This window comes from Anastrepha obliqua, chromosome 6, assembly GCF_027943255.1.
Source record: "Anastrepha obliqua isolate idAnaObli1 chromosome 6, idAnaObli1_1.0, whole genome shotgun sequence".
NCBI classification, from domain to species: Eukaryota; Metazoa; Arthropoda; class Insecta; order Diptera; family Tephritidae; genus Anastrepha; species Anastrepha obliqua.
In genome coordinates, this window is record NC_072897.1 from 47,368,403 (window position 1) to 47,392,673 (window position 24,271).

General features: G+C 44.7%; 1 protein-coding gene across 1 annotated transcript; it reads right to left on the minus strand.

Annotated features, from left to right (window-relative positions):
- Positions 1-16,788: 16,788 nt before the first annotated feature.
- Positions 16,789-18,078, minus strand: LOC129250474 (uncharacterized). The gene has a single exon (XM_054890099.1). It carries the CDS (start codon positions 18,076-18,078, stop codon positions 16,789-16,791), a length of 1,290 nt encoding a protein of 429 aa, XP_054746074.1.
- Between the last annotated feature and the right edge of the window lie 6,193 nt (positions 18,079-24,271).

Consider the following 24,271-nt stretch of genomic DNA (forward strand, 5'->3'; position numbering starts at 1 on the left):
ATCTTCCATTTCCTCTGTGAATGCCCTGCCCTATGGAGGGTTAAAATGTTAACCCTGGAACAACTGTCTGGCTTAGACGTCAACAAACTAATAAGGTTCTTAAACCGCACAGACTGGATAAAGTCATGTCGGAAATAACTGGTAAACAAGTTGGTAACGAGTATGTGGCAACAAAATGGTGCGGAAGCGCTAGTTGGATTCTGGAAGAATCACCGCAAAAACCAACCAACCAACCACCATTCTGTGGAGAATTTTTGGATTTATTGTATTTACTTTTGTATTCTTTATTATTTAAGTATATAGCTGACGAATCATTTTTATGTGATACATGCAACAAGTGGCCATAAATGAAGTATCTGATAGAAATATATAAAAAATTAATTTACATTAGTAATATCTTTTGATTTCACCTTACGTATGGTACAAAGACTTTCCATTTCACTTAAACAATATGTTAAAAACTATTTACTAGACTGCACATGCATGTGTACATATGGTTTCAATTTCGAGAAAAATGCAGCAAGGAATATCTTATTTGGTCTCTTATTGTTTGGCCGTTTCGAGAATTTGCAAGGGGAAGTTGGTAAATGAGCTGGAATAACTAACCATTTATATATTTTCGCCGATTGTGCAAGTTTTTCTTCGGGCGTGATAGATGTGGATGGATGGAGCTGGAAGGACGAGTTTCTCCCTTTAACCTTCCATTATCCCTCACGACGATTGAGTACGAATTTTTTTTAGATGTGATGGAATTGGGTGAAGAAAGCCGGAGAGGCCTAGTTTTCAGTCTCCCTTGAAACTTCTTACAACTCCCATGACGATGAGACCGTATTGAAAGCCGGAATCGCCGAGAATCCATTGCCTTCGGGGACAGGCCCTTGGACGAGGTAATTAAGATAGTGCAGATTTGAAGATGCATTTTTTTCTCAATCGTGTGTGACCATCATTTAGAAGTAGATTTCGGGCTAGTTTATAGGCATGGTCTTCTAGCTTTTGTAGTAATTTTTTGCTCTACCATACCATTTCATCTGTATGCCAATGCTTCTGTGAATATTAGTATTCTTTGTTTATTCACCATGGAACTCCCGCAATTATCCGCAAGGCTTAAGATTGCACTCTCTGAAGTTTTTCGATATTTCAAGGCATAGCAGCTGCCCACATTTCTATACCATATGCCCATATGGGTTTTAGGATGGCTTTATATAGTATCACTTTGTACTCTAGAGGTAATGCTGATTTCGAATTAAGCATCAAATACAGGTTTTTCATTTTATGCTTGCTATTAGTCACCCTCTTTTCAATATGATTCCGCCATGATAGTCTTCTATCTAATATAAGTGAATTCTGAGATATTTTATTTCATGTGCTTGTGGTATATTCTGACCATTAATTGTAACTGGGGGGAAGTTTCTTTCCATAAAGTGAAAGAAATATGCACGTATTTAGTTTCCTTAACGTTTATTCTCCAGTTTTTAAGCCATGCTTCTACTGCATTTACATATAAGCCTTTATACTAAGACCTCTATTAATGATGCAGTTTTGCATCAAGAGATGTACATTCGTAGACAGTAATATAGTAATTTTGTCAATTAGGTTGCGGTGCTTTACCTAATTGTATGGTTGTGCTACATCTAAAAATAGTGCAGTGCAGTACTGTTTTTTCTCAAAGGACTTTCGTATAAAAGACACTATGCAAAGAACTTGTTCAGTTGTACTATGTTTTGCTCTAAATCCAAATTGGTGTTGAGGAATAATAATGTTTTCATGAATAATGGGCATTATTTTCTGCAAGAGCAGCTTTTCAAAAAGCAATAAACTAATTGACCGGTATGAGGATGCTTGGTTTAAGGCTTTCCCAGGTTTACCATTCATAATGATTTGAGATAGTTTCCAAGCTTTTGGGTGGTAGGCAGTACGAGAGAGGGCGTTAAATATAGGGTTGTTCAATAGGTGCGTTTCAACTTTTTTCCGATAGGGAGGGCGAACGACGCAATATTTTTTATATCTCGCTTGTCATTTGTAAACTTCATTAGTATACATTTCATCATGGAACGCTACACACTTGAGCAACGATTGCAAATCGTGCAAATTTTTTATGAAAATTATCGTTCTGTTGCTGCTATTTTAAGAGCATTACGGCCATTTTACGGTCCATTTAACAAGCCGTCCCGTTTTGTGGTTATGTGAAGTCATTGGTCTACAGTAACAAGCCGGCGACGATTTGTGAGCTCAGAGCCAATATTGAACGCGAAATTGCTGGAATTTCTGCCGATTTATGCAAAAGAGTGGTCGAAAATTGGGTTCAACGATTGGACTTCGTAAAACGTGCACGCGGTGGTCATGCAAAAGAAATCGAATTTCATACTTAAATGTATATGTTCAAACTCGATAAAAAAAAAAAAAATTAGTTAAAAAAGTCAAACCGTTTGTGTTTTATTCAAAAAAGTTCAAAAGTTGAAGCGCTCTTACTGAAAAACCCTATATATGGGTAATATGAAGAGCGGCAATATTGGGAAGCTCTTATAACATCTTTGGGGTGACTTCGTCGCAACCCGATGCTTTTTTAGGTTTAAGTTAATTATTAACTGAAATTTTGTTATTTGTTTTAAATCTTATTGGATTTTTTGTTGGTTGCAATATATCTAGTGGTACACAAGTAACGGGTGATTTTTTAGCTATTATCTTTCTAAACAGTTGGTTTAAACAGCTGACGCACGTTTCGTGTTTTCTTTCACGGTCAAACATCTTCAGTTTGGCCTATAATTTAACCATCTTACAAACGAACAACGCTTGCAAATCATTGAATTTTATTATAAATATGCGGATATTCGAGCTATTGTGATTAAATTTAGAACCAAATTTACATTATTGGACATCAAACCACCAACACGCTTACTCTGAGTGCGAACTGAAGAAAATATCGCAGCTGTATCGGCCAGTGTTAATGATGACCATCAATTATCGATTCGTCGCCGTTCGCAGCAATTGGGCCTCTGTTACTCAACAACGTGGAAAACTTTGCGAAAGGATTTAGGTGTGAAGCCTTTCAAAATACAGCTGGTGCAAGAATTGAAGTCGAATGACCTACCGCAACTAGTGAATGGGCTCTTGGAAAGTTGGCCGAAGATCCACTTTTTTATCGAAAAATTATGTTCAGCGACGAAGCTCATATTTAGATCAATGGGTACGTAAATAAGCAGAATTGTCGATTTTAGAGGGAAGATCAGCCAGAAGAATTGCAAGAGCTACCAATGTATCCAGAAAAGGTCACAGTTTGGTGTGGTTTATGCGCTGGAGGTATCATTGGACCGTACTTCTTCAAAGATGCAGCGAATCGTAACGTAACTGTGAATGGTGAGCGCTAAGGTGAAATGATATCGATTTTTTTCCCAAAATGCAAGAGCTTGACTTGCATGAAATGTGGTTTCAGCAAGACGGTGTCACATGCCATACAGCACGCGTAACAATGGACTTGTTGAAAGGCGAGTTCGGTGAACATTTTATTTCACGTTCGGGACCTGTCAATTGGCCACCCAGATCGTGCGATATAACGCCTTTACATTATTTTTTGTGGGGCTATGTTAAAGCTCATGTCTATTCAGACAAGCCTGCTTCAATTAATGCATTGAAAGACAACATTAAAGCATTTATATGAGAGATACCGGCCGAAACATTGGAAAGAGTATGCCAAAATTGGACTAAGCTGTTAGACCATTTAAAGCGCAGTCGCGGTCAACATTTGCATGAAATAATCTTCAAACATTAAATTATATGGACTGTACTATCGATTTGAATAAAAATTTCATGCTTTTTTCTGAATTTTACGTGCGTTTTTTTTGAAAAACTTTTCTAAAGCTCTTAAAAAATCACCAAAAAAATTTCCTATAGTTGTAAAAAATTTATTGGGAGTGAATACAGGCTGAAATTATTCAGTAAATACGCAGCCTTTTTCCGTCTGAGTCCGTCTGAATCCGATTTATATATTTTGTTGTGTTTGGTCTGTAAGAGTAAAATCGTGAAGATCCCTCTCGTTTTCTTTTTTAAAAGCGCAACGTAACTTAACCGTGTGTTCAGACAATAATTTCTAGTATTTTGAAGAACGATATTGTTGCCAAGACCTTCTCAGCTCTCGTTTCTTTTTAACTAAATATTCTGTAGTCTCATCAAATTTCCCATGCATTAGTTTAGTCAATGTTGATATCTGCCTTTAGATTTCATTATCGTTTAAAAAAAAAAATATTGGTTTTCATATGAGTACTAATGTATTTCCTATACTTAAACGGAGCGGATTGTCTGCTTTTCTGCTGCAAAGACTACCTTCCGTGGTTATAATAAATCTTGTGATCAATACCCTTTATAGCCCTAAAATCAATCAGGTCAGGAAACATCTGGTGGTTAGATGTATACAATTAAAAAGTTTTCTCTCTCTAAGTGTTACTCATCATGTTGGTCTCCTTTCCTTCGACAAGAAAGACCACACACACGAGTAGTGTCAAGCCTGTGGCTAAGCCAGGCCCCGGCTCTCACTCCGTCCCTTCAGGGACTGCCTTCACGGCTGCGAGACCTATTACTGGTCACTATTCCAACCCCGTCTCACGACAAGTTAGTGACGACATTCCATCAACGTCTGGTGCCAGAAGTAGACCCTACCTCGCAACGAAACTTTAGGGAAGCTAGGACGGTCCTGTCCTAAGACAAGCCGAACTTGCTGTCTCCGTCACTCCAGGTGACACGGGATCTCCAGAAGGAGTAACACCCATGTCAACGTCGGTGGCGTCAGACCGCAAGGCTCAGCCAATGGTTTCTGGAGCTCACCCTTCTGACACAATCACTGTCCCGGGTAGTACCCACCCCCAGAGGCAAATTAGTGTTTCAGAAAAGTACTACCGTATCAAGCGTTCAGCCTCCAGGATCCTGGAAAGACTGAAGGACACCAAACTAGAGGATCTGACGGAGGAGCAGTCAGACTCCAAGACGTAGGCTGAAGCCTTTATAGCCGAACACCGGGAGAAGGCTAAAATGGATTCTGCGCAAGGGAAGCGGAAAAGATCGAGTGAGGGAACATCGGCTGAAGCCAAAGCTGGCTTGGCACATTGCCTCGTCCTACTTGGCACAAAGACAATTCCTTCTCAGACCGCAGGTACTTAACGTACAGCATTGTAAACTGTGCAATCCGATCGTGAACCGCAGACGCACAAGCTGGGGAATGTTCGAAAACATAGTAACCAGCAACCTCCCTGGCATGACATACCAAATTAACTCCGAGCTTCAACTCGACTCTACTGTTGATGAACTGACTTCAGCTGCGAAAGCAGCATGTCCTCCGAGGACGAAAAGAGGAAAACCGAAACCTCCGTGGTGGACCACTGACATAGCAGACCTAAGAAGGGAATGCAGAATGAAGTATAATGAAGCGAGGATAGCCAACTCGTGGGTCGGATACAAAAATTGTCAAGGCAGATTTAAGTATGCCATTAGGGCAGCAAAAACTGCGTCTTGGAGAGACTTCTGTCAAAAGATTGAAAGCACTTCTGAGACCAGCAGACTCAGGAAAGTCGTACCACAACAACCCTAGTTACCTCATGAAAGAGGTCGGCAGTTGGACAACTAATAGTGAAGAAACACTAAAATTATTATTACAGACCCACTTTTCAGGTTGTCTATGCAATGAAGACGGTGAAACTCATCCTATAGTTCACAATGAGGGTCCTCCAATAGATTATAAATATAACGAAAAAAGCAGGAAAAACCACACATACGAAACCGAAGGACTACAGGCCGATTAGCCTATCATCCTTCCTGTTAAAAACGTTGGAGCGATTGCTATGATAGATGGCACATCAAAGGAAAGATTAGCAACAAGCTATCACCTTCTCAACATGCATACAGCAAAGACATATCAGTAAAGACAGCACTCCACTCGCTAGTCGACACGATCGAGAAATCACTTCACTATAAGGAATACACTCTTGCTATCTTTGTGGACAACGAGGGTGCTTTCAATAACATACACCCAGAGCGCTCGTCTTGCTCATAGAACGAATGCTAGTCGGGCGAACGATACGCGCAGATTTGGGTGAAACATCCAATAACAAAATTCCGATCAGGGTAATTTTTCCCCTTCTGTGGAACCTGATTGTCAATAATCTCCTTCAGGAACTGGAAAAATTGGGAGGTAAGATAATTTCATATGTCGATGATATTGTAATAGCAATCTCCGGCAAACACCTTCCAACTATGTGAGATCTTCAACAAAGAGCTCTCAACAGACTATCACTATGGTGCAAAATTCGAGAACTAGAAGTAAATCCGGAAAAAACGGAACTGATACTGTTCAGCAGCAAACATAAAATACCTGCTCCTCAACAAATACTTTTAAGGGGGGAAAACACCTTGAGGTAACAGAAAACGCTAAATATCTAGAACTTGTAGTGGACAGGAAGCTAAATTGGGGGCTCACAGTTGCAGATAGAGTACGCAAAGCTACGACGGCGCTATACTCCTTCGGAAGCCTTATTGGGAAAAAATTGGGTGTGAAACCCAGAATGATACACTGGATGTGTACAGCAGTAATTAGACAAATTCTCTACTACGGCCTTGCAATATGGTGGAGTGCCCTGGAGAAGGGCGTTAACATTAAAAAAGTTGACAGGGTCCAAAGACTTGCATCTGTTCTTTTAACCGGTGCAATGTCATCCACACCATCGAAAGCTGTGACATTAAACTTCCTTCTGTAGACCTGCAGGCAAAGTACATTGCGTGCAGTGCAGAAATAAGGCTGACCACTTTAAGTAAGTGGTCAAACGCAGACTGTGGCCACGGTAAAATCCCGGATGGCATGTTGGGGCTTCCCAGACAGGTGGACTATACAGCTCCGCCGATACTTACCATTACAACGTTCGTGACCCTCCTACCCTCAAGGGAAGAGTGGGAACGGGATGTGGTAAGACAGGGCGAGTCCATCCATGTATACACAGATGGCTCAAAGTTGGATGGCAGGGTGGGCGGGGGCATATTCCGAGCATCTGGGGATCTCCTTCAGTTTTCGGCTCCCCGACCACTGTAGTGTCTTTCAGGCTGAACTGATGGCAATAATGAAGGCCGTGACACTGTTACAGTGTGATGCGATACATGGAGATGATATCTACATTTTCACTGATAGCCAGGCGGCGAAAAAATCTCTCACAAAACAGTCGATAACCTTCAATGTTTTTTTAAGGAGGTTAAAATCAAAATGTCAGAAACATCATCAAAGGTGCCGTAGCACCAGTGGTATGTGGGGCATGCTCCCACTAACACTATAGCAACCCTTCATATCGGCTGAGTTCGCTGCGTTTATGTATGTTGACACAACAGATACCTGCGTCCAGGTTCCTTTTACATGGGCGTATGGAGGTTATACGCTATAGATAGTATCCATTGCTTCCACTTCATAAGTGGTTCTGCAGCAAATGGAACATCGGAAAAGGTGGGGCAAGTATTACCGACATGTCGTAGTCTGATACCGTCTTGAGCACTAAGCTCAGGCGTCTGTTATTTGTCTTCAGTTCGTTGGCAGTCTACCTCCAGTCAATAGCTGCTGCTGAATTCTTCGCTGCGTGTTGCGTTGCCACTCTGCGCGTTGAAGATATAACCCTATCATTGTTGCAAAATTTTTTGCTGCATTCCAGCAAGTATTTGATGCGATCATCTTGGTGACTCGATTTTCCGGGCACAGCTGACCACCCAAAAGTTCTTCTAGCGTTAGGCGCTTTTCTCTGAAACGATCGCAGTGGAGGAATACGTGTTCCGCACTTTCTATCGCGTTGTTGCAGTTTGGGCAGAACGGGGTGTCCTTCAGATTAAATCGATGGAGGTACTCCAAAAAACAGCCGTGGCCACTCAGTATTTGAATGAGATAGTAGTCAACGTCTCCGTGTTTCCTGGTCACCCATTGGCTAATATTTCTAATAAGCCTATGAGTCCAACGACCGTTAATTGACGAATACCATATGCTTTGCCATTCTTTTATCGAATGCAGTCTCTCTTCAGCTTTTTTTTCTAGTGACGGCTTAGCCCGTCGCTTACCATAGAGACGGCTTAATTCCTTTGCCTGAATGTCGGCTGGTAGTTTGCCCGCAATAACGCCTATTGCCTCTCTCCAGACCGTTGTGTAGCCACAAGCCACCCTTATTGCACTTCGGCGAAGTACCTGTGCTGCGTATTGTATGCTGGACGTTTTAGCTCCGGCCCATATCGGGGCAGCGTAAAAGACTACGGAGTCTACAACCGTCGATAAGACACGTCTTTTGCTGCCTTGCGGGCCGTCAATATTAGGCAACATTCGTGTAAGCGCTCCATTGATAGTATCAGCTTTTGCGCTTGCTGCTGATAGGTGCTGCTTGTAGGTAAGTCGCCTGTCTATTATAACGCCAAGATACTTAACCGACTTCTTAAAGAGTATTTCATGGGTGTCTATACGTAGTTTTATTTCGTCTTTCTTTCTCCGCCCACTGATGAGTACCGCCTCGGTTTTTTGAGCTGCCAGTTCCAATCCAGATTTTTTCAACCATAGCCTCACCCTTGCTGCTGCGTCATTGCTTTTTCCTTCCAGCTGGTCTATGTGTCTATCCGTAACTACAAGCGAAATATTATCTGCATCTGTTTTAGTTTGAGGACCCCGTCGTACATGACATTCCAAAGTATTGGACCAAGGACAGATCCTTGGGGAACCCCGCCAGTGATTTGGTATTTTTTTGGCCACAGTCTTTATCGTATTGCAGAATTCTGTTGGTGAAGTAACTACGAATTATGCGCAGTAGGTAACCCGGTACACTTAGTTCTTTGAGATACAATAAAATGTTGCCCCACTTTGCAGAGTTGAGTGCATTTTTGATGTCCAGTGTAATGATGGCGCGGTACTTCATGTACAAGTGCCCACCACTGATTGCTTCGTGCGCACTTTCTGTCACAGTCCTGATTGCGTCTACCGTTGATCTCTACCAATTTTCTAAAGCTTCTAATTTTACTATTCTGTATTGCTCACTTCAGATCGCGTTTACGAGCCTTATAGGATGCGCCGTGCTATTTGTGCCTTTCTCCTTGCCATTAGGCATTTCCTACGGATTGATGCACCTTCATCGGTCCACCAGTAAACTGGTTGTTTGTGCCTACCGACCCCGCACCTAAGCATGGTTGCGTCACAGTAAGCTTCCATTTAAGAGGCAACTTGTTCCGCCAGGATTTCTGCGTTTGCTCCGTCAATATGCACGCTTTCCCAAGCATTTTGAAAAGTTGCAGTGTTGAAAGCTGATTTTTTCCATTTGCGAACACCCGTTTTGTATCTACGTACTATGCTGGACGCTTGTATCATAATGGATGATCGCTATGCGAATGAATGCCTTTATCTACCGTCCAGATGGTGGTATTCGCAGTTAGCCGATCCGCAAAGGCAAGATCTATGATGGAATTTCCCTTTTTGCAGTCGTACGTAAATACGCCAGGAGTATTCTGAAGAACAAGGTCCAGCGCTGCGACGGTGTTCTCAACCAGCCGACCCCTCTGATTGGTATGTGTACCGCCCCAAGTTCATGACCATGCGTTTAAATCTCCTGCAAGCAGGATCGGCCTCTTTCCCCTTAATTCGAGTTCCAACTCCACCATCATATGTTCGAACTCCTGTAGAGACCACCCGTCGTCCGTTTTTATCCATGTAAATCCGTTGCGAACTGTCGCCATTTTACACTGAGGAGTTTTATTGCCCACCAGCCAAACCGCCGATCCCATGTAACTATCAGCAATCCAATTGTGGGTGTCAATACTTTCAAATGGTTCAGAAAGTAGAACTACATATATCAATGTTTTGTTCCGCTACAATCTGCCATAGCAGGTCCTGAGCTGCTTGGCAATGGTTAACGTTAAGTTGAAGAACTTTCATGTTTTTCTAAGAAGCACCGCCTCTAGACAGCGCGGGCACTTTGCGCTGCCAGCTGCATATGCTCCGGTACACAGCACACATTTTTCATCGTTTTTGCAGCATGATGCTTGGTGGCCTTCTTTGCCACATCGTCTGCACAGTTTTTTGCGATCGGGTTCTTTACACGCGGTTGCTACGTGATCGTATGCCCAGCATCTGTAGCACTGTCTCGGTGATGTAACTTCTGTTACTCGACATCTTACCCATTCTACTTTGAGATACCCAGCTCCAGCAGCTTTTCGGCACCATCTGCACGCAGCGAAGAATACATTGACTGTGTACCTCCTGGAATGGTGCGTGTGCTTCGTATCGCTGACTTCTTCAGATTTTTCACCTGTGCCTGCTGAGTAATCGCTTAAAGTAGTTCCTCCTCCGTGTTCAGGTCAGTGATAAGACCTTTACATTGGATTGTGATTGTATGCGTATTCAGGTTCACCGATGCTACACCGTCCAGCGCTTTTTAAATAGCCATTTGGTAACTACTGGCCTCAACATCCTTGCTCCTCTTAAATTCTAAAAGGAGGCCTCCTTTTTTTGTAGGTCGCATTGTCTTAACTTTTTCGCTACGGTCCTTTAGTTCTTCGCTGTGCTTTACAGCTCGCAACATATCCGCATATGATTTACCGTCCGCCTTTTTCTCGATAATAATGGCGGTCGATTTCTGTTTTTCAGCGATTTTTTTTTCTTCTCTACCTTTTTCCACTCTGCATGGGTTGAGTTACAGTTTGTGGCCGAGAGGAATCAGTGTCGCTTTTTCTCTTTTTAGCAACTGGAGACTTTGTTGCAATCTTGGCTGCAGCTCTTGGGCTTTCTTTGGCTCGGGTTCTCTTAGCCGACTAAGGAGTGGTTTTCCCTGCTGTCGAAACAATTTGCACCTGTTTAGGGGTAGAGAATTTTCTTATGCACCGTTCCATTGAATACGTTTCAATGAGAACGTCTGTGTGAGCTCTTTTGATAACACTGCACATTCTTCTTATGTCACCGTGAACATTACGGCGTGATTCCACGTACTGGATAAGTCCATCAATTTCTCTTTCAAGTATGTCAATCAATTCAAATTGTCTGCTTTGTTTTGTTTCAGTGCTGAAGGAAGTCAGATTTTCCTGCGGCTTAGGAGCGTCAGTGACTTTTATGATGTGATAGGTTCTCGGCGCAGGGTAGTCGTTTTTGGCAAGCTGCTCTCCGTTGTGTTGCCTGTTGTTGCTGCTGCTTGTGGAGGGGTCCTTGCAATCACGAAGCTCCTCCTGAAAGCCTTCATAGCTTCTTCCAACTTGGTAGTGCTGTTTATATCGTTGTTTTTATTTTTATTTATATTTGCGAAAATCGGTACCAAATTGACTGTGAGTACATACACAATGATACAGGTATACCCTAGCAAATATGTAGCCTAAGAGTAGGGAATGAAAGATGGCGTAACGGAGCCACTTGCAAAATAGCCCGACGGATGTGGCCGACTCTCAATGCTAAACGTACAGAACTTCTACTAAGAATAGATAAGAATAGTCTTAACACACTGATTTCAGTTATTATGGAGCACTGCCTAATCGGTAGGCACGCGCAGAGAATGGGTGTGCAAACACATGACTTCTGTAGAAGTGGTCTAGACGAGGAAGAGACGATCCCGCATCTTCTGTGTCACTGTCTGCTCTATCCAGAGGTAGACTCGCCATTTTGGGTGGCTCTGTCGAAATTAAGGATCTTGCATCACAATGGGTCATGAGCCTGAGTGTGTCCTGCAATGGACAACCGCTTCAACCTAATCTAATCTAGGTGTGACTTTTTTTTTTTAGTCAGGAGGTGTAAATCAAAATGTCTTAAACATCATCAAAGGTGCCGTCACACCAATGGTATGTGGGGCATGCTTCCACTAACACTATAACATTCCTCTTCCTCGGCTGATTTCCACCCTGGAACCGCCTCAGCATTTCTTCAAGGTGGAGCCGCGCTTATGTCTACTGACACAACAGGTTCCGCCCCTGTGGGCGTATGGAGATTTTACGCCATCGATAGTATTCACTCCTCCCACTGGCTTCGAAAGCGGTTGTGGGGGGAATTAAACATAGGAGAAAATGCAATAGTCCGATACTAACAAACTATTGTCTTGTCTTCAGTTCGGTACTGAGTGTTTGGCTCAAGCGTTTATGTCTGTCGTCGGTTTGTCTTAAACAGTTCATCTCCACTGTCCATCTGCTAGCAAAGGTACCAAAAACTTTCTAATCAACGAATAGGCTTTATATTTATAAGGTTGTTTGGTACTTTTTCCCCTCTTCCTTTTCTCCTAAGAACTGTCGAGTTATGACTTGGCTGGGTTGCATAAAAAATAATCTAGCTACCTAATTAATTTAGAATCTTAATCGTATTGAGAAAAAAAAAATGGTTCCATGTGTAGAAGTCCACACAAGTGGGGAAAGTTACTGACCGCCATTCACTTGGGAGTGGCCAGGATGATTCTTCTGCATATGGTTCAAGCAGCTCACAACGGCCGGGATTAGCCCACGTACTCTGTGGGTAGCTTTCGAACACCCGTTCGGGAGTGAGCTAACGTGAGATGGCGAAGCATTCCAGGATAGCTGGTGGTGCGCTGGGTTTGGGACCCGCCTCTTAAAAATCTCCCCCAATGAAAGCATATACAAAGCCTCGGATGAGAACTTCCAACACTGATGACGACCCCTGCAAACGAAATAGGGAATATGATTTGAGGGCATGCACCTGGAATGTCCGGTCCCTTAATGGGGAAAGTGCCTCTGCCCGGCTGGTTGATGTCCTCGTGAGAGTAAAGGCTGACATCACTGCCATCCAAGAGATGCGATGGACGGGGCAAGGTAAGAAAACCATAGGACCTTGCGACGTCTACTACAGCTGCCATGTAAAGGAGCGCAAATTCGGTGTCGGATTTGTTGTGGGAGAGAGACTTAGTCGCCAAGTACTGTCGTTCACTCCGGGGGACGAGCGTCTCGCAATAATCCGCCTCAAAGCGCGATTTTTTAACATCTCGCTAATTTGCACCCACGCCCCGACGGAAGAGAAGGACAATGCGACCAAAAACTGCTTCTATGAGCGCTTGGAACGTTCCTAGGAGCGCTGCCCCCGCCACGACATAAAAATCGTGCTTGGCGACTTCAACGCCAGGGTGGGCAAGGGGGGAATTTTTGGTCCCACAGTCGGAAAATTCAGCCTACACAACGAAACATCCGGTAACGGACAGAGACTGATCGACTTCGCCGGGGCCCGAAACATGGTAGTCTGCAGCATCAGATTCCTGCATAAAAAGGTACACCAAGCTACCTGGCTGTCTCCTGATCGAAAAACGCGAAACCAAATCGATCATGTTGTGATAGATGGAAGACACGCTTCTAGTGTATTAGATGTACGTACGATCCGAGGACCCAACATCGACTCGGATCATTACCTTGTTGTAGCCAAACTGCGCACACGCCTCTGTGCAGCAAAAAACGTACATCTACCTACGCAAAGAATGTTCGACATCGAAAAGCTGCAATCACAACAGACAGCCAGAAGATACGCCACTCGACTCTCACTCCTGCTCTCGGAGAGCACTGCCCAACAAACCGGCATGCGCGAGCAATGGAGCAACATTTCTCGTTCCCTACGTACCGCCGCCGAAGAAGAAATCGGATTCCGGCGAGCCCGAAAAAACAATTGGTACGACGAGGAATGTCATGCTGCCGCAGAGAGAAAGGATGCGCCTATAGAGCCACGCTGCGATCGGGCGCAATGCGAGCCATGTGGGATCGCTACAGAGAGCTGAAAAAGGAAGAGAGACGTATTATCCGACAGAAGAAACGAGAGGCCGAAATACGTGAGTGCGAGGAGCTTGAGATGCTGGCCAATAGGAACAACGCCCGAAAATTTTACCAGAAAGTTCGGCGGCTTACAGAAGGTTTTAGGACCGGGGCGTTTTCCTGTAAGAACAAAGACGGCGATCTGGTGACTGACGCACAGAGCAATCTTAAATTATGGAGGGAACACTTCTCGAGCCTGTTAAACGGTGATAGCTGCGCATGTCATAGAGAATGTGAAGATCCCGATACCCCAATCGTTGTCGACGGAATTGTCGTTCCGTTACCCGACCATGACGAGGTGAGAATGGCAATATCACGGCTAAAGAACAACAAAGCCGCGGGCACCGACGGACTGCCGGCTGAGCTATTCAAACATGGCGGCGAGGAGCTGGTAAGGTGCATGCATCAGCTCCTATGCAAAATATGGTCGGATGAAAGCATGCCTGCCGATTGGAATTTAAGTGTGCTCTGCCCAATCCATAAGAAGGGCGATCCTGCAATTTGTGCCAATTACCACGGGATTAGTCTTCTAAATATCGCCTATAAGGTTCCAGCGAGCGTATTGCGTGAAAGGCTGAAGCCCACCGTCAACCAACTGATTGGACCTTATCAATGTGGCTTCAGACCTGGAAAGTCTACCATCGACCAAATATTCTCAATACGCCAAATCTTGGAAAATACCCATGAAAGGAGAATCGACACACACCATCTTTTCGTCGACTTCAAAGTTGCATTCGACAGTACGGAAAGGAGTTACCTGTATGCCGCGATGTCTGAATTTAGTATCCCCGCAAAACTAATACGGCTATGTAAGATGACGTTGCTCAACACCAGTAGCGCCGTCGGAATTGGGAAGGACCTCTCCGAGCCGTTTGATACCAAACGAGGTTTCAGACAGGGTGACTCGCTGTCGTGTGACTTCTTTAACCTGATGTTGGAGAGCATCGTACGAGCCGCAGAACTTAATCGCTCAGGCACAATATTTTGTAAGAGCGTACAATTATTGGCGTATGCCGATGATATCGATATCATCCGCCTTAACAACCGCGCTGTTAGTTCTGCCTTCTCCAAACTGGATAAAGAGGCAAAGCGAATGGGTTTGGTGGTGAACGAGGACAAAACGAAGTACCTCCTGTCTTCAAACAAACAGTCGGCGCACTCACGTATCGGAACTCACGTCACTGTAGGCAGTTATACTTTCGGGGTTGTAACAGACTTCGTCTATTTAGGAACCAGCATTAACACCGATAACAATGTCAGCCTTGAAGTCCAACAACGCAGAATCTCTCTTGTCAACAAGTGCTACTTCGGACTAAGTAGGCACCTGAGCAGTAAAGTCCTTTCTCGACGAACAAAACTAACACTCTACAAGACTCTCATCATGCCCGTCCTAACGTATGGCGCAGAAGCTTGGACGATGAGAGCATCCGATGAAGCGACGCTTGGAGTGTTCGAGAGAAAGATTCTGCGTAAGATCTTTGGACCTTTGCACGTTGGCAACGGCGAATATCGCAGATGATGGAACGATGAGCTGTATGAGCTTTACGACGACATAGACATAGCGCAGCGAATAAAGATCCAGCGGCTTCGTTGGCTGGGTCATGTCGTCCGAATGGATACAAACGCTCCGGCTTTGAAAGTACTCGATGCGGTACCAGCTGGTGGTAGCAGAGGAAGAGGAAGGCCTCCTCTGCGTTGGAAAGATCAGGTGGAGAAGGACTTGGCTTCACTTGGTGTATCCAATTGGCGCCGGTTAACACGAGAAAGAAACGGCTGGTGCGCTTTGTTAAACTCGGCCAAAATCGCGTAAGCGGTTATCGCGCCAATTAAGAAGAAGAATCGTATTGAATACTTAGTCTATCTTTCTGCGTCTACTGCTGCCGTCGTTTCTGGGCTTTCCTTTCCCAGTCAATGCGGTTGAGCCTCGTCACGACTGTAGCCGCGAACGTGTTTGCGGCGTCCCATTTAGTGATGGTCGAGCACATATCCTGGACGAACTTTGTCTGGGATGCCGGGTGTTCAAATGCCTTCGCCAGCATTGCTCGTTCTTCACTGAAACGTCTGCAGTGAAAGGCCACATGTTCTGCGCTCTCGACTGTATTCGAGCAACTCGGGCAAAAAGGGCTGTCGGCCAGCTGGAAACGGTGTAGATATTCAAGAAAGCAGCCGTGTCCGGTGAGTATCTGAGTTAGGTAGTAGTCAATATCGCCATGCTTCCTATTCATCCCCCATTCAAGGTTCGGTATGAGTTTGTAAGTCCACCGGCCTTTGGTTGACTCATCCCATCTTCTTTGCCATTCGACCATCGATCGCTTTCTTTCTACCGCCTTTTCTGCTATCGTCGGTTTCACTCCTTTTACTCCATAGAGACGATACAGCTCTATCGCATGAATATCCACTGGTATCTTTCTAGCAATAACGCATATTGCGTCGTCCGATACCGTTCTATAAGCGCATGCAGTACGTAGTGTGCCGCGTCTGTGGGTGCGAACTACCTCGCGCATATGGCTATGTTTAGCCTCAGCCCATATCGGCTGTTCAGTTTCAGTTTTAAGACCCCGTCGTACATAACGTTCCAGAGTGTTGGCCCCAGGACCAATCCCTGAGGGACCCCACCAGTAACTTCGTACTTTTTTGGCTCATTATCAGTATCGTACTGTAGACTACGGTTGTTGAAATAGCTTCTGATGATGCGCAAGAGATAACATGGCACTTTCAAAAGTTTTAGGGCTAGCAGTATGTTAGACTATTTTGCCGAATTGAAAGCATTCTTTACATCCAATGTGATGACAATATTTCATGGAGGAGCTTCCCCCGCTGATAGCTTCCCGAGCTATGTCTGTGACTATTCGGATAGCATCCACGGTTGACCTTGCTCGTCGGAAGCCAAACTGTTTATCAGAGAGTCCGCTGGGGCTTTCTAAGCTCTCCTGCAGGCGATCACATATAATACGCTCAAAAATTTTCCCAACTGTGTCCAACATACAAAGAGGTCTGTATGCGGATGGTTGATCAGGTTGCTTGCCTGGTTTAAGTAGCAGCACCAATCGCTGCAATTTCTATCGCTTCGGGAAGGTTCGTTCGACTAGGGAAGCACGGTATAGGCTTGCGAACATCTGGGGTTTTAAGTGCAATGTTAGGAACCCCATCTGGTCCAGGCGCCTTACAGTCTTTTACACGTTTTAGTGTGTTTAGCACTTCTTTCGGTGTCACCGGTTGCACGTTTGGAATTGCATCTATGCCATATTCCGCGTCGCTTGCTTCCCCCTGTGCAAGAAAGAGCGCCACTATTATTTGTTGCAGCAATTGTGGACATGTGGGCTGCGGTGATCTAGGGCCTTTCATCTTTTGCATGACCGTTTTATACGCCTGTCCCCAGGGGTCAGTATTTGCACCATCTCGCATTTGTTTGAAGGTTGGTCGTTGACGCGCTCTTGTTGCTCTTCTTCGCGCCTTGAAGCAGGCTTTTCTCATATCAGCTATTTCAGCAGTCCACCAGTAGGTAGGTTTACGTTTGCCTCCGTATCTACATCTGGGCATCGATGCATCACAAGCGGCTTTTATCTGGGCGGCCATATTTTCCCCCATACCGTCCGCACTCATGGCGGAAAGGTAAGCATCATCCCATGCCGACCTAAATGTCCCGGCATTGAACGCCGTTTTTTTCCACTTTTGTAGTGTCTTCCATCTTTCATAGTTTCGCCTATCCTCCTGTATTTCTATTATTATGGCCAGATGGTCACTTTGTGTGTGGATGAACTTTTCGATCCTCCACTTCGCTCGATTCGCCGTTACGCGGTCTGCAAATGCCAGGTCAATTATGGACCGCCCTCTACAGGAATCGAAAGTGAAAATTCTGGGTGTATTACGTAATACGAGGTCCATTGCCGCGAAAGTTTCCTCCACCAATCGTCCCCTTGGGCTTGTGTGCATGCTACCCCAGGTTCTCGACCAAGCGTTATACTCCCCAGTAACGAGGATTGGACGCTTCCCTCTTAGCTCCAGCTCGAGGACCGTCATCATGCGTGCGAATGTTTCTAACGGCCACCTAGGTGGCGCATAGCAGCTTACACAATAAACACTATCTAATTTCATCCACGAATCGCCGGAGTCTGGTATCGGCTTCTTGCATTGGGGAAACTTGTCAGTCACCACCCATATCGCAGCTAGCCTTTCAGAGTCCGACATCCAACTGTGGGAGTTGATGTGTTCGTAGGGCTCGGAAAGAAGAGCAACATCTACATTATTTTCAGCGAGCGTTAGCCATAGAAGGTCTTGGGCTTCTCGACAGTGGTTGGTGTTGAGTTGCAAAATCTTCATGCTTTAAGTTTGAGCATCGCCTCTTGATATGGGGGCATTTGCCGCTTCCAGCTGGGTAGGCTCCGTCGCAGAGCACGCATTTTTCAGCGTTTTTACACGTTGCTGCAAGGTGTCCTTCCATTCCACACCGTCTGCAAAGCTTCGTACGGTCTTTTCCTTTGCACGCATTCGAAACGTGGTCGAACGCCCAGCATTTGTAGCACCTTTTAGCGGAGATTACTTCCGACACGCGACATCGAATCCATCCAACCTTAATGTGTCCAAGCTCCAGGAACTTTTTGGCGTCATCCGCGGGGAGCAAAATGTACACAGATTCTGTGCCTCCGTGTGTGTTACGCCTGCTTTTTATTGAGTTTTTATCAACGATTTTCACATGCGCTTGCTTTACTATTGCGCTGAGAATTTCATCATCTGTGCTCAGATCCGGAATAAGTCCTCTTCACTGAATTGTAATGTTGTGCGTCTTGAGGTTGACCGTGGCCACATTTTCTAGGGCTTTTTCTATGGACGCACGACAGCTTGGTGCTTCTAAATTCTTCCTCCTCTTTAGTTCGATCGCAAGTCCACCTTTTTGTGTAGGCCGCATTGTTTTTACCTTTTCGCTGAGGTCTTTGAGCTCTACGCTATTTTTCACCAAACGCAGCATGTCCGCGTTTGTCATGCTATCTGCCTTTTTTTCGATGATGATCGCATCAGGCCTGGGTCTAATATACCTGCCACCTTTTTTATCTCTCCTAGGTTTCTTTTTCCTTTGTCCCGGAAGGCATCAGTGCATGCGGGAAGCTGTCGTCCTTCCTTTTTTTAGCAGATGGAGACTTTGTTGCTGTCTGCACTGCGACGGTTTTAGGGCTGCCTCTATCTCTGGCTCATTTAGCGGATAGTTTCACACTTTTTTGTAGTGCTGCTTGAGTCATCCGCACCGGTGTCGATATTAGCCTGGTACCAGGATAACCGCTCAATTTGAGTCCGACGCTCCTGGATTTTTTGGTCATAGCGCCAATGCGCAGGGCATCTATTTAGGGACGGTGTTTAGTCGCCTTGTCGCAGAGGTATCAACGGAGATACCACTTCCTCCTCCTCTGCCGATCCTTGTCGGTGGTTGCTTATTTATCAAGATTTATTCACAACTAACCTGCTACTACAGGCCTTCCGTCTATCCGCAAGCTGGCGACCCCCCGGCAGCTTGAAGCTCAGTTATGCCCCCTGGTCGCAAAAGGACATTTAATAAAACACAAACGGTTAATTATTGTTCAATTTTTATTTTATCTCCTTCAAAGTAATCACCATTGGAGGCAATACACATATGCCAACGTTTTTTCCAATCATCATAGCATTTCTGGAAGGCCGATTTCGGTACGGATTTCAGTTCCTTCTTCGAATTCTCTTTTATGATTTCAATTGTCTCAAATGTTTTCCACGGAGCGGCAACTTGAGCTTGGGAAACAGGTAAAAGTCACATGGAGCCATATCAGGCGAATACGGTGCTCGCGGAAATATATTAACATTATTTTTGTTCAAATAATCGCGAACAAGACGTGATGTGTGAGCTGGTGCATTATCGTGATGCAAGAACCATGACTTGTTGTCCCACAATTCCTTCCTTTTAAGACGAATGTTCTCGCGCAAACGCTTTAAAACGTCTAAATAATATTCAGCGTTAACCGATCGGCCTTGCGGAAGGAGCTCCGAGTGCACCACACCTTCGTAATCGAAAAAAACAGTCAGCATAACCTTAATTTTTGGGTTTCGGCTCCTTCGGGGAGCGCCATTCCGACGTCATACTCATAAACCCAAGTCTCGTCACCAGTTATGATGTGCCGGATGTCCGTATCAGTCATGGCGAGCATTTCCTTAGCAACAGTTTTGCGTTGTTCTTTTTGAAGAAAATTCAACAATTTTGGAACAAGACGCGCGGACACTCGTCTCATGCCCAAGACATCATGAAAAATAGTATGAGCGGATCCATTTGATATGCTCAGCTCACTAGCTATCTCTCTTTCGGTCACACGGCGATTTTCAAGCACAATTTCCTTCACTTTTCCGATGTTTTCGTCGTTTACTGATGTTGCTGGACGACGTTCATGAGGCAAGTTTTCAACCGATGTACGGCCCTCTTTGAACGATTTGTACCACTGGAAAAAACGTGCACGCGATAGAGCAGAGTCCCCATAGGTTGTCTGCAACATTATTAAGGCGTCTGAAGCCGAAATTTTGTTGGAATAACAAAATTTCAAACAAATTCTTTGAATTTCCATCGTTAAATTCGAAAAACACACTCGAGCTTGACTTGTTTACAGTAGCACAGAAAACAAACTATGTGAAATGAAATTTGCCATGTAAGCTTATAACAGTCCTACCATCCAACAAAAAATTAATTTTTGCCATATGTCATCCGCGGACCGTTTTATTGATAAAGTCTCGTTCATATTTGAGCAGAAGTATGTATACATTCGTACATAAATGCATACATACTTATATATTCGTCTACACATCCACGGGAACCTAGGTGTGACTAGTATAGAACCTCATTAGTGGTGTTTGGCATTGAAGGTACCGGCAGCCATGAACTTAGGCCCAAGTTTGGCAAAAAAAAAATCGTTGAACTGCTTAGTTATAATTTTGTTATTAAAATTGCTGTGCCTCCACGAGTCATATTTCTAGGATGTTTGGTATCATAGCAAATATATTCCAGAGCTACATATAAAATAATTTTTGTCTGTAAGATGAGTTTCGGATATAATTATTAATTAATGCCAATGTTATTTGATTATAGGAAGTTATAGACTTGAAGCTTGTGCTGGGGGAGACCGTGAAATTTTTGTTTTGTACATTATGATTTATTTAGAAGGATTTGCTTTAAAATGGTTTGATTTCTAACCACATAATTGATGAAGAGCTTGCACGAGTGTTTGAAGCATAGATTATAAACCGCCATTATTCATGTTACTATTCTATTTGGTAGTAATTTTTATTGTTTTATCGATTAAAATCCAGAGCGCCCCCTATAATTAGCAGTGTGGATTTGACCGCAAGTGCTACATTTTTTAACACTTGCATCATGTTTTATCATAGTTTGCTACACATGCCTGTGGAATGCAAGTAATCGCATATCACACAAACGCTTCGTAAAGTTCAGTATCAGCGAGTGCATTTGTCCATTGTACTGCACTCGGGCTCGCTTTTTAATTTTCTTTACATTTACCTGACCTTCGAAGCAATCTGAGGAGATCTTGTGGTGCCAAGGAGCCAAGGTGGTCACTTCTTAGCATATCAGTGCCAAAGACCTCAAGAAAGTGGTCCGCCGTCTTATCCTCCTCTCCAAATGCTGGGCAGAGTGCACTGTCTGAGCTGCTTACCTTTTCCATGTGCTTCGCCCATAGAAAGTGGCTCGTCATCAGCACAACCAGCTACCTAAAGTCCGTTTTGTTTAATGAAAGGGGGATTTGCGGTAGTCGGTCGTACATGATAGGTGACATCAGTTTCGTCCGTCTGCAGCCTTTTTCAGCCTACCACGCTCACTTTTGGGTTCAAGTAACTCGTTTGCTAACCGTGGCTTTGATGGCTGCAGAAGGGAGTGCCAGAAGGAGGAGGGGCCTTAAAACCCTTTATAGCTAAAGAGTCGGAGGTTTCGTTAACCGCGATACCCACGTGTCCAGGAGCTCATGTTAGCATCAGGCTTGTATGTCTACCGACATGGTTCAGCCGGGAAGTACGGTACTCAACTACATTGGAAGTGGGTGAAGGGCTGTCTAAGGCCATGTGCGCAGCTTTGCTGTCGCTGCAGATACATACAGATCTGCCTCTGTATCTGTTTTCTACAACAAAGTTCGTTGCTGCATTAACAGCATACACCTCCGCTTGAGACATTGATGCGTACATTCCAAAAGCAAAGTGTAGTTTTATACCGCTGGATTCCACGTAGATACCAGAGCCGGAACCGTGCTTGGTCCTGGAGCCATGTCTGAGTTTTCTCATGTTCTGAGTTTGACCACAATTGAGCCTCTGGCAGCACCACTCTGTATCTCTTTTGAAGTACGACTCCTGATGGCATGGAATCAAAGGGCATGGAGAGAATCGTTGGATCGAAGCCCGTGCCTTCTCAGGTGTCCAATGTCGGACAGGGGCCGTACCAATTTCCATTATGCAGATGGCAAATGACCTTTAAGGTCTCTCCTTGGATGAAAGTATCAAGTGGTAGTAGACTATCCAGTCACAGTGCGTTTTATTCTCGATAAGATCCTCCTGACTCCCACGAGAGAGAGTCTAATTATCTAGACCACTGATGCTTAGATGATAATAGGTCTTATATCGCTGTGTGGATCCATAGGATCTTGTTAGGAGAAAGACCCCACGTTTTCTCAAAAACATCCTTGCACTATGCAAAAGGCTGTCAGTGCTTTGGATGTCTTTGTTTCAACGTGTGACTTCAAAGAATTTACTATCAAGGATTGCTCCAAGATATCTGATTTATTTGGATAGCTGGATTGTGACTCCTTTTACCAAAGAGAAGTCGTATGCTTGTGCTTAGACTTTTAAGATTGTGAATGGAGGGCCGAGCACCAGAGCAATAGAGACAGCAGCAGATGTGACACGAGCAGAACTTCCTCTGCTCGCACCGAGACGATTCTTTGGGTTAGCATTGAGCTGATTGCATTCCCTACCACCTGATCTACGCCATGACTACTAGCAGAGTCGCACATACTGTGGAAAGTGGCATTATCAAACGTCTTCTCTATTTCCAAACAGATGCCCATAGCATAATCCCTTCTGTCGATGGGTAGCTCTACGCACTTCCACAAGTCGTTCGAGAAAGAAGTCATACTGATGAGTCTAAAGCTTTTGGGGCTGGTGTAGTCATCTCTTCCAACCTTTGGGATGGAGGTGACCCTCACTATCCTCCAAGAGCGTGGTACATAGCCCAGTGCCAGGAATGCAGAGAAGATTTTCTTCAAAACTGCTGTCACGGACTCTGCGCCTTCCTTCAGCATGACAGAATATATGCCATCTGGTCCGGGCGAATAATAGCCCCCAATTGAGTGGCGGCCTCATTCACCACAGATCTGCCAGCGTAGCAACGTACCCATAAGGTGCAGAACTCCCTAAAATAAGCTCTTTTCGATTCCCGAATAATCTTTTTGTAGTCCTTCTGAACATGACGGTATCGCTCTCACTCCTCAGTAAGATTAATCTTGAGTGCCCGGTGTAGAAGTTTTCTCGACTTACGCCTCGACACTTGGAGCTTTCGATTCCACCCAGGTACAGGAGTCCCGCCAAGGAGAGGTCGAATTTGACAGGCTGGCTCAAAACAGGCCCGAACCCTACATCATCTAAACTGACCCCCAAGGTTTCAGAGGAAGCACATTACTAGCTGTGAAAATTGGCACATTGACTATGTCAGTGGGGAGCCGAATAAGCGAGGGCGATATACCGATGTCGAGACCATACGAAGCAACTGAACAAACTGTGGAGGATGTGGAGATGTCGGGAAATCTCTCAATAGACTCAAACGGATCTCTGGTACCGAGTAAGTCTCTGACAACGGTTAAAGCTGCTGTGAATCACGAGAGTACCGGTACTGAAGTTACCGGGGCTTCGAATGCAGGAGCTGGTCTATCCGATAGGCAGATCAAACGGAGAAGACAGAAGGCGAAGAAAGCCGAAGCATTAGCTAAGGCAAGTACTCAAGCACCATCGACTTCGACACATGTAGTGGCAACGGGAAAGCGCGGCAGAACAGATGATTCCTCTGTAAAGTTCCGGAGCCGAAACGGCGTCGGTGGCAATGGCCGGGAAGAGGAGAAAGGCAAAGAAGAGGAAAGTCGCCAGACTGAAGTCGAAAATGCCTGCATCCTCGACCCAATCGGAGGCAGATGAACCTTCACCTGAGAAGGAAAAGGCTAAGGGACCTAAAACACTCATCCGTCAACGCCTGGCGCAATGTTCGTGAGAGTGGTAGCCAAGGCAATGAGGGCAGAGATACATACCGACAAAAAAGATGTCTGTGACGTCTTTCGACCCACCGATTTTGGAGGGTAAAAGCGTGGGAAATACCATTGTAAAAGTGCAATGTTCCAATGCTTTATCCCGAGAATGGCTAGAAAAAGTAATAGCTAGAGCCTCACCCTTCGTAAACAGCAAGTTCATTCTTGTTGAGAGTAGTAACGAAAGGCTGGTGCGGGGAGTGTCTGGATTC

What these genes read in the sequence shown, in the direction of transcription:
- LOC129250474 (XM_054890099.1), bottom strand. Translation starts at nt 18,078, where the DNA reads ATGAAGATTTTGCAACTCAACACCAACCACTGTCGAGAAGCCCAAGAC.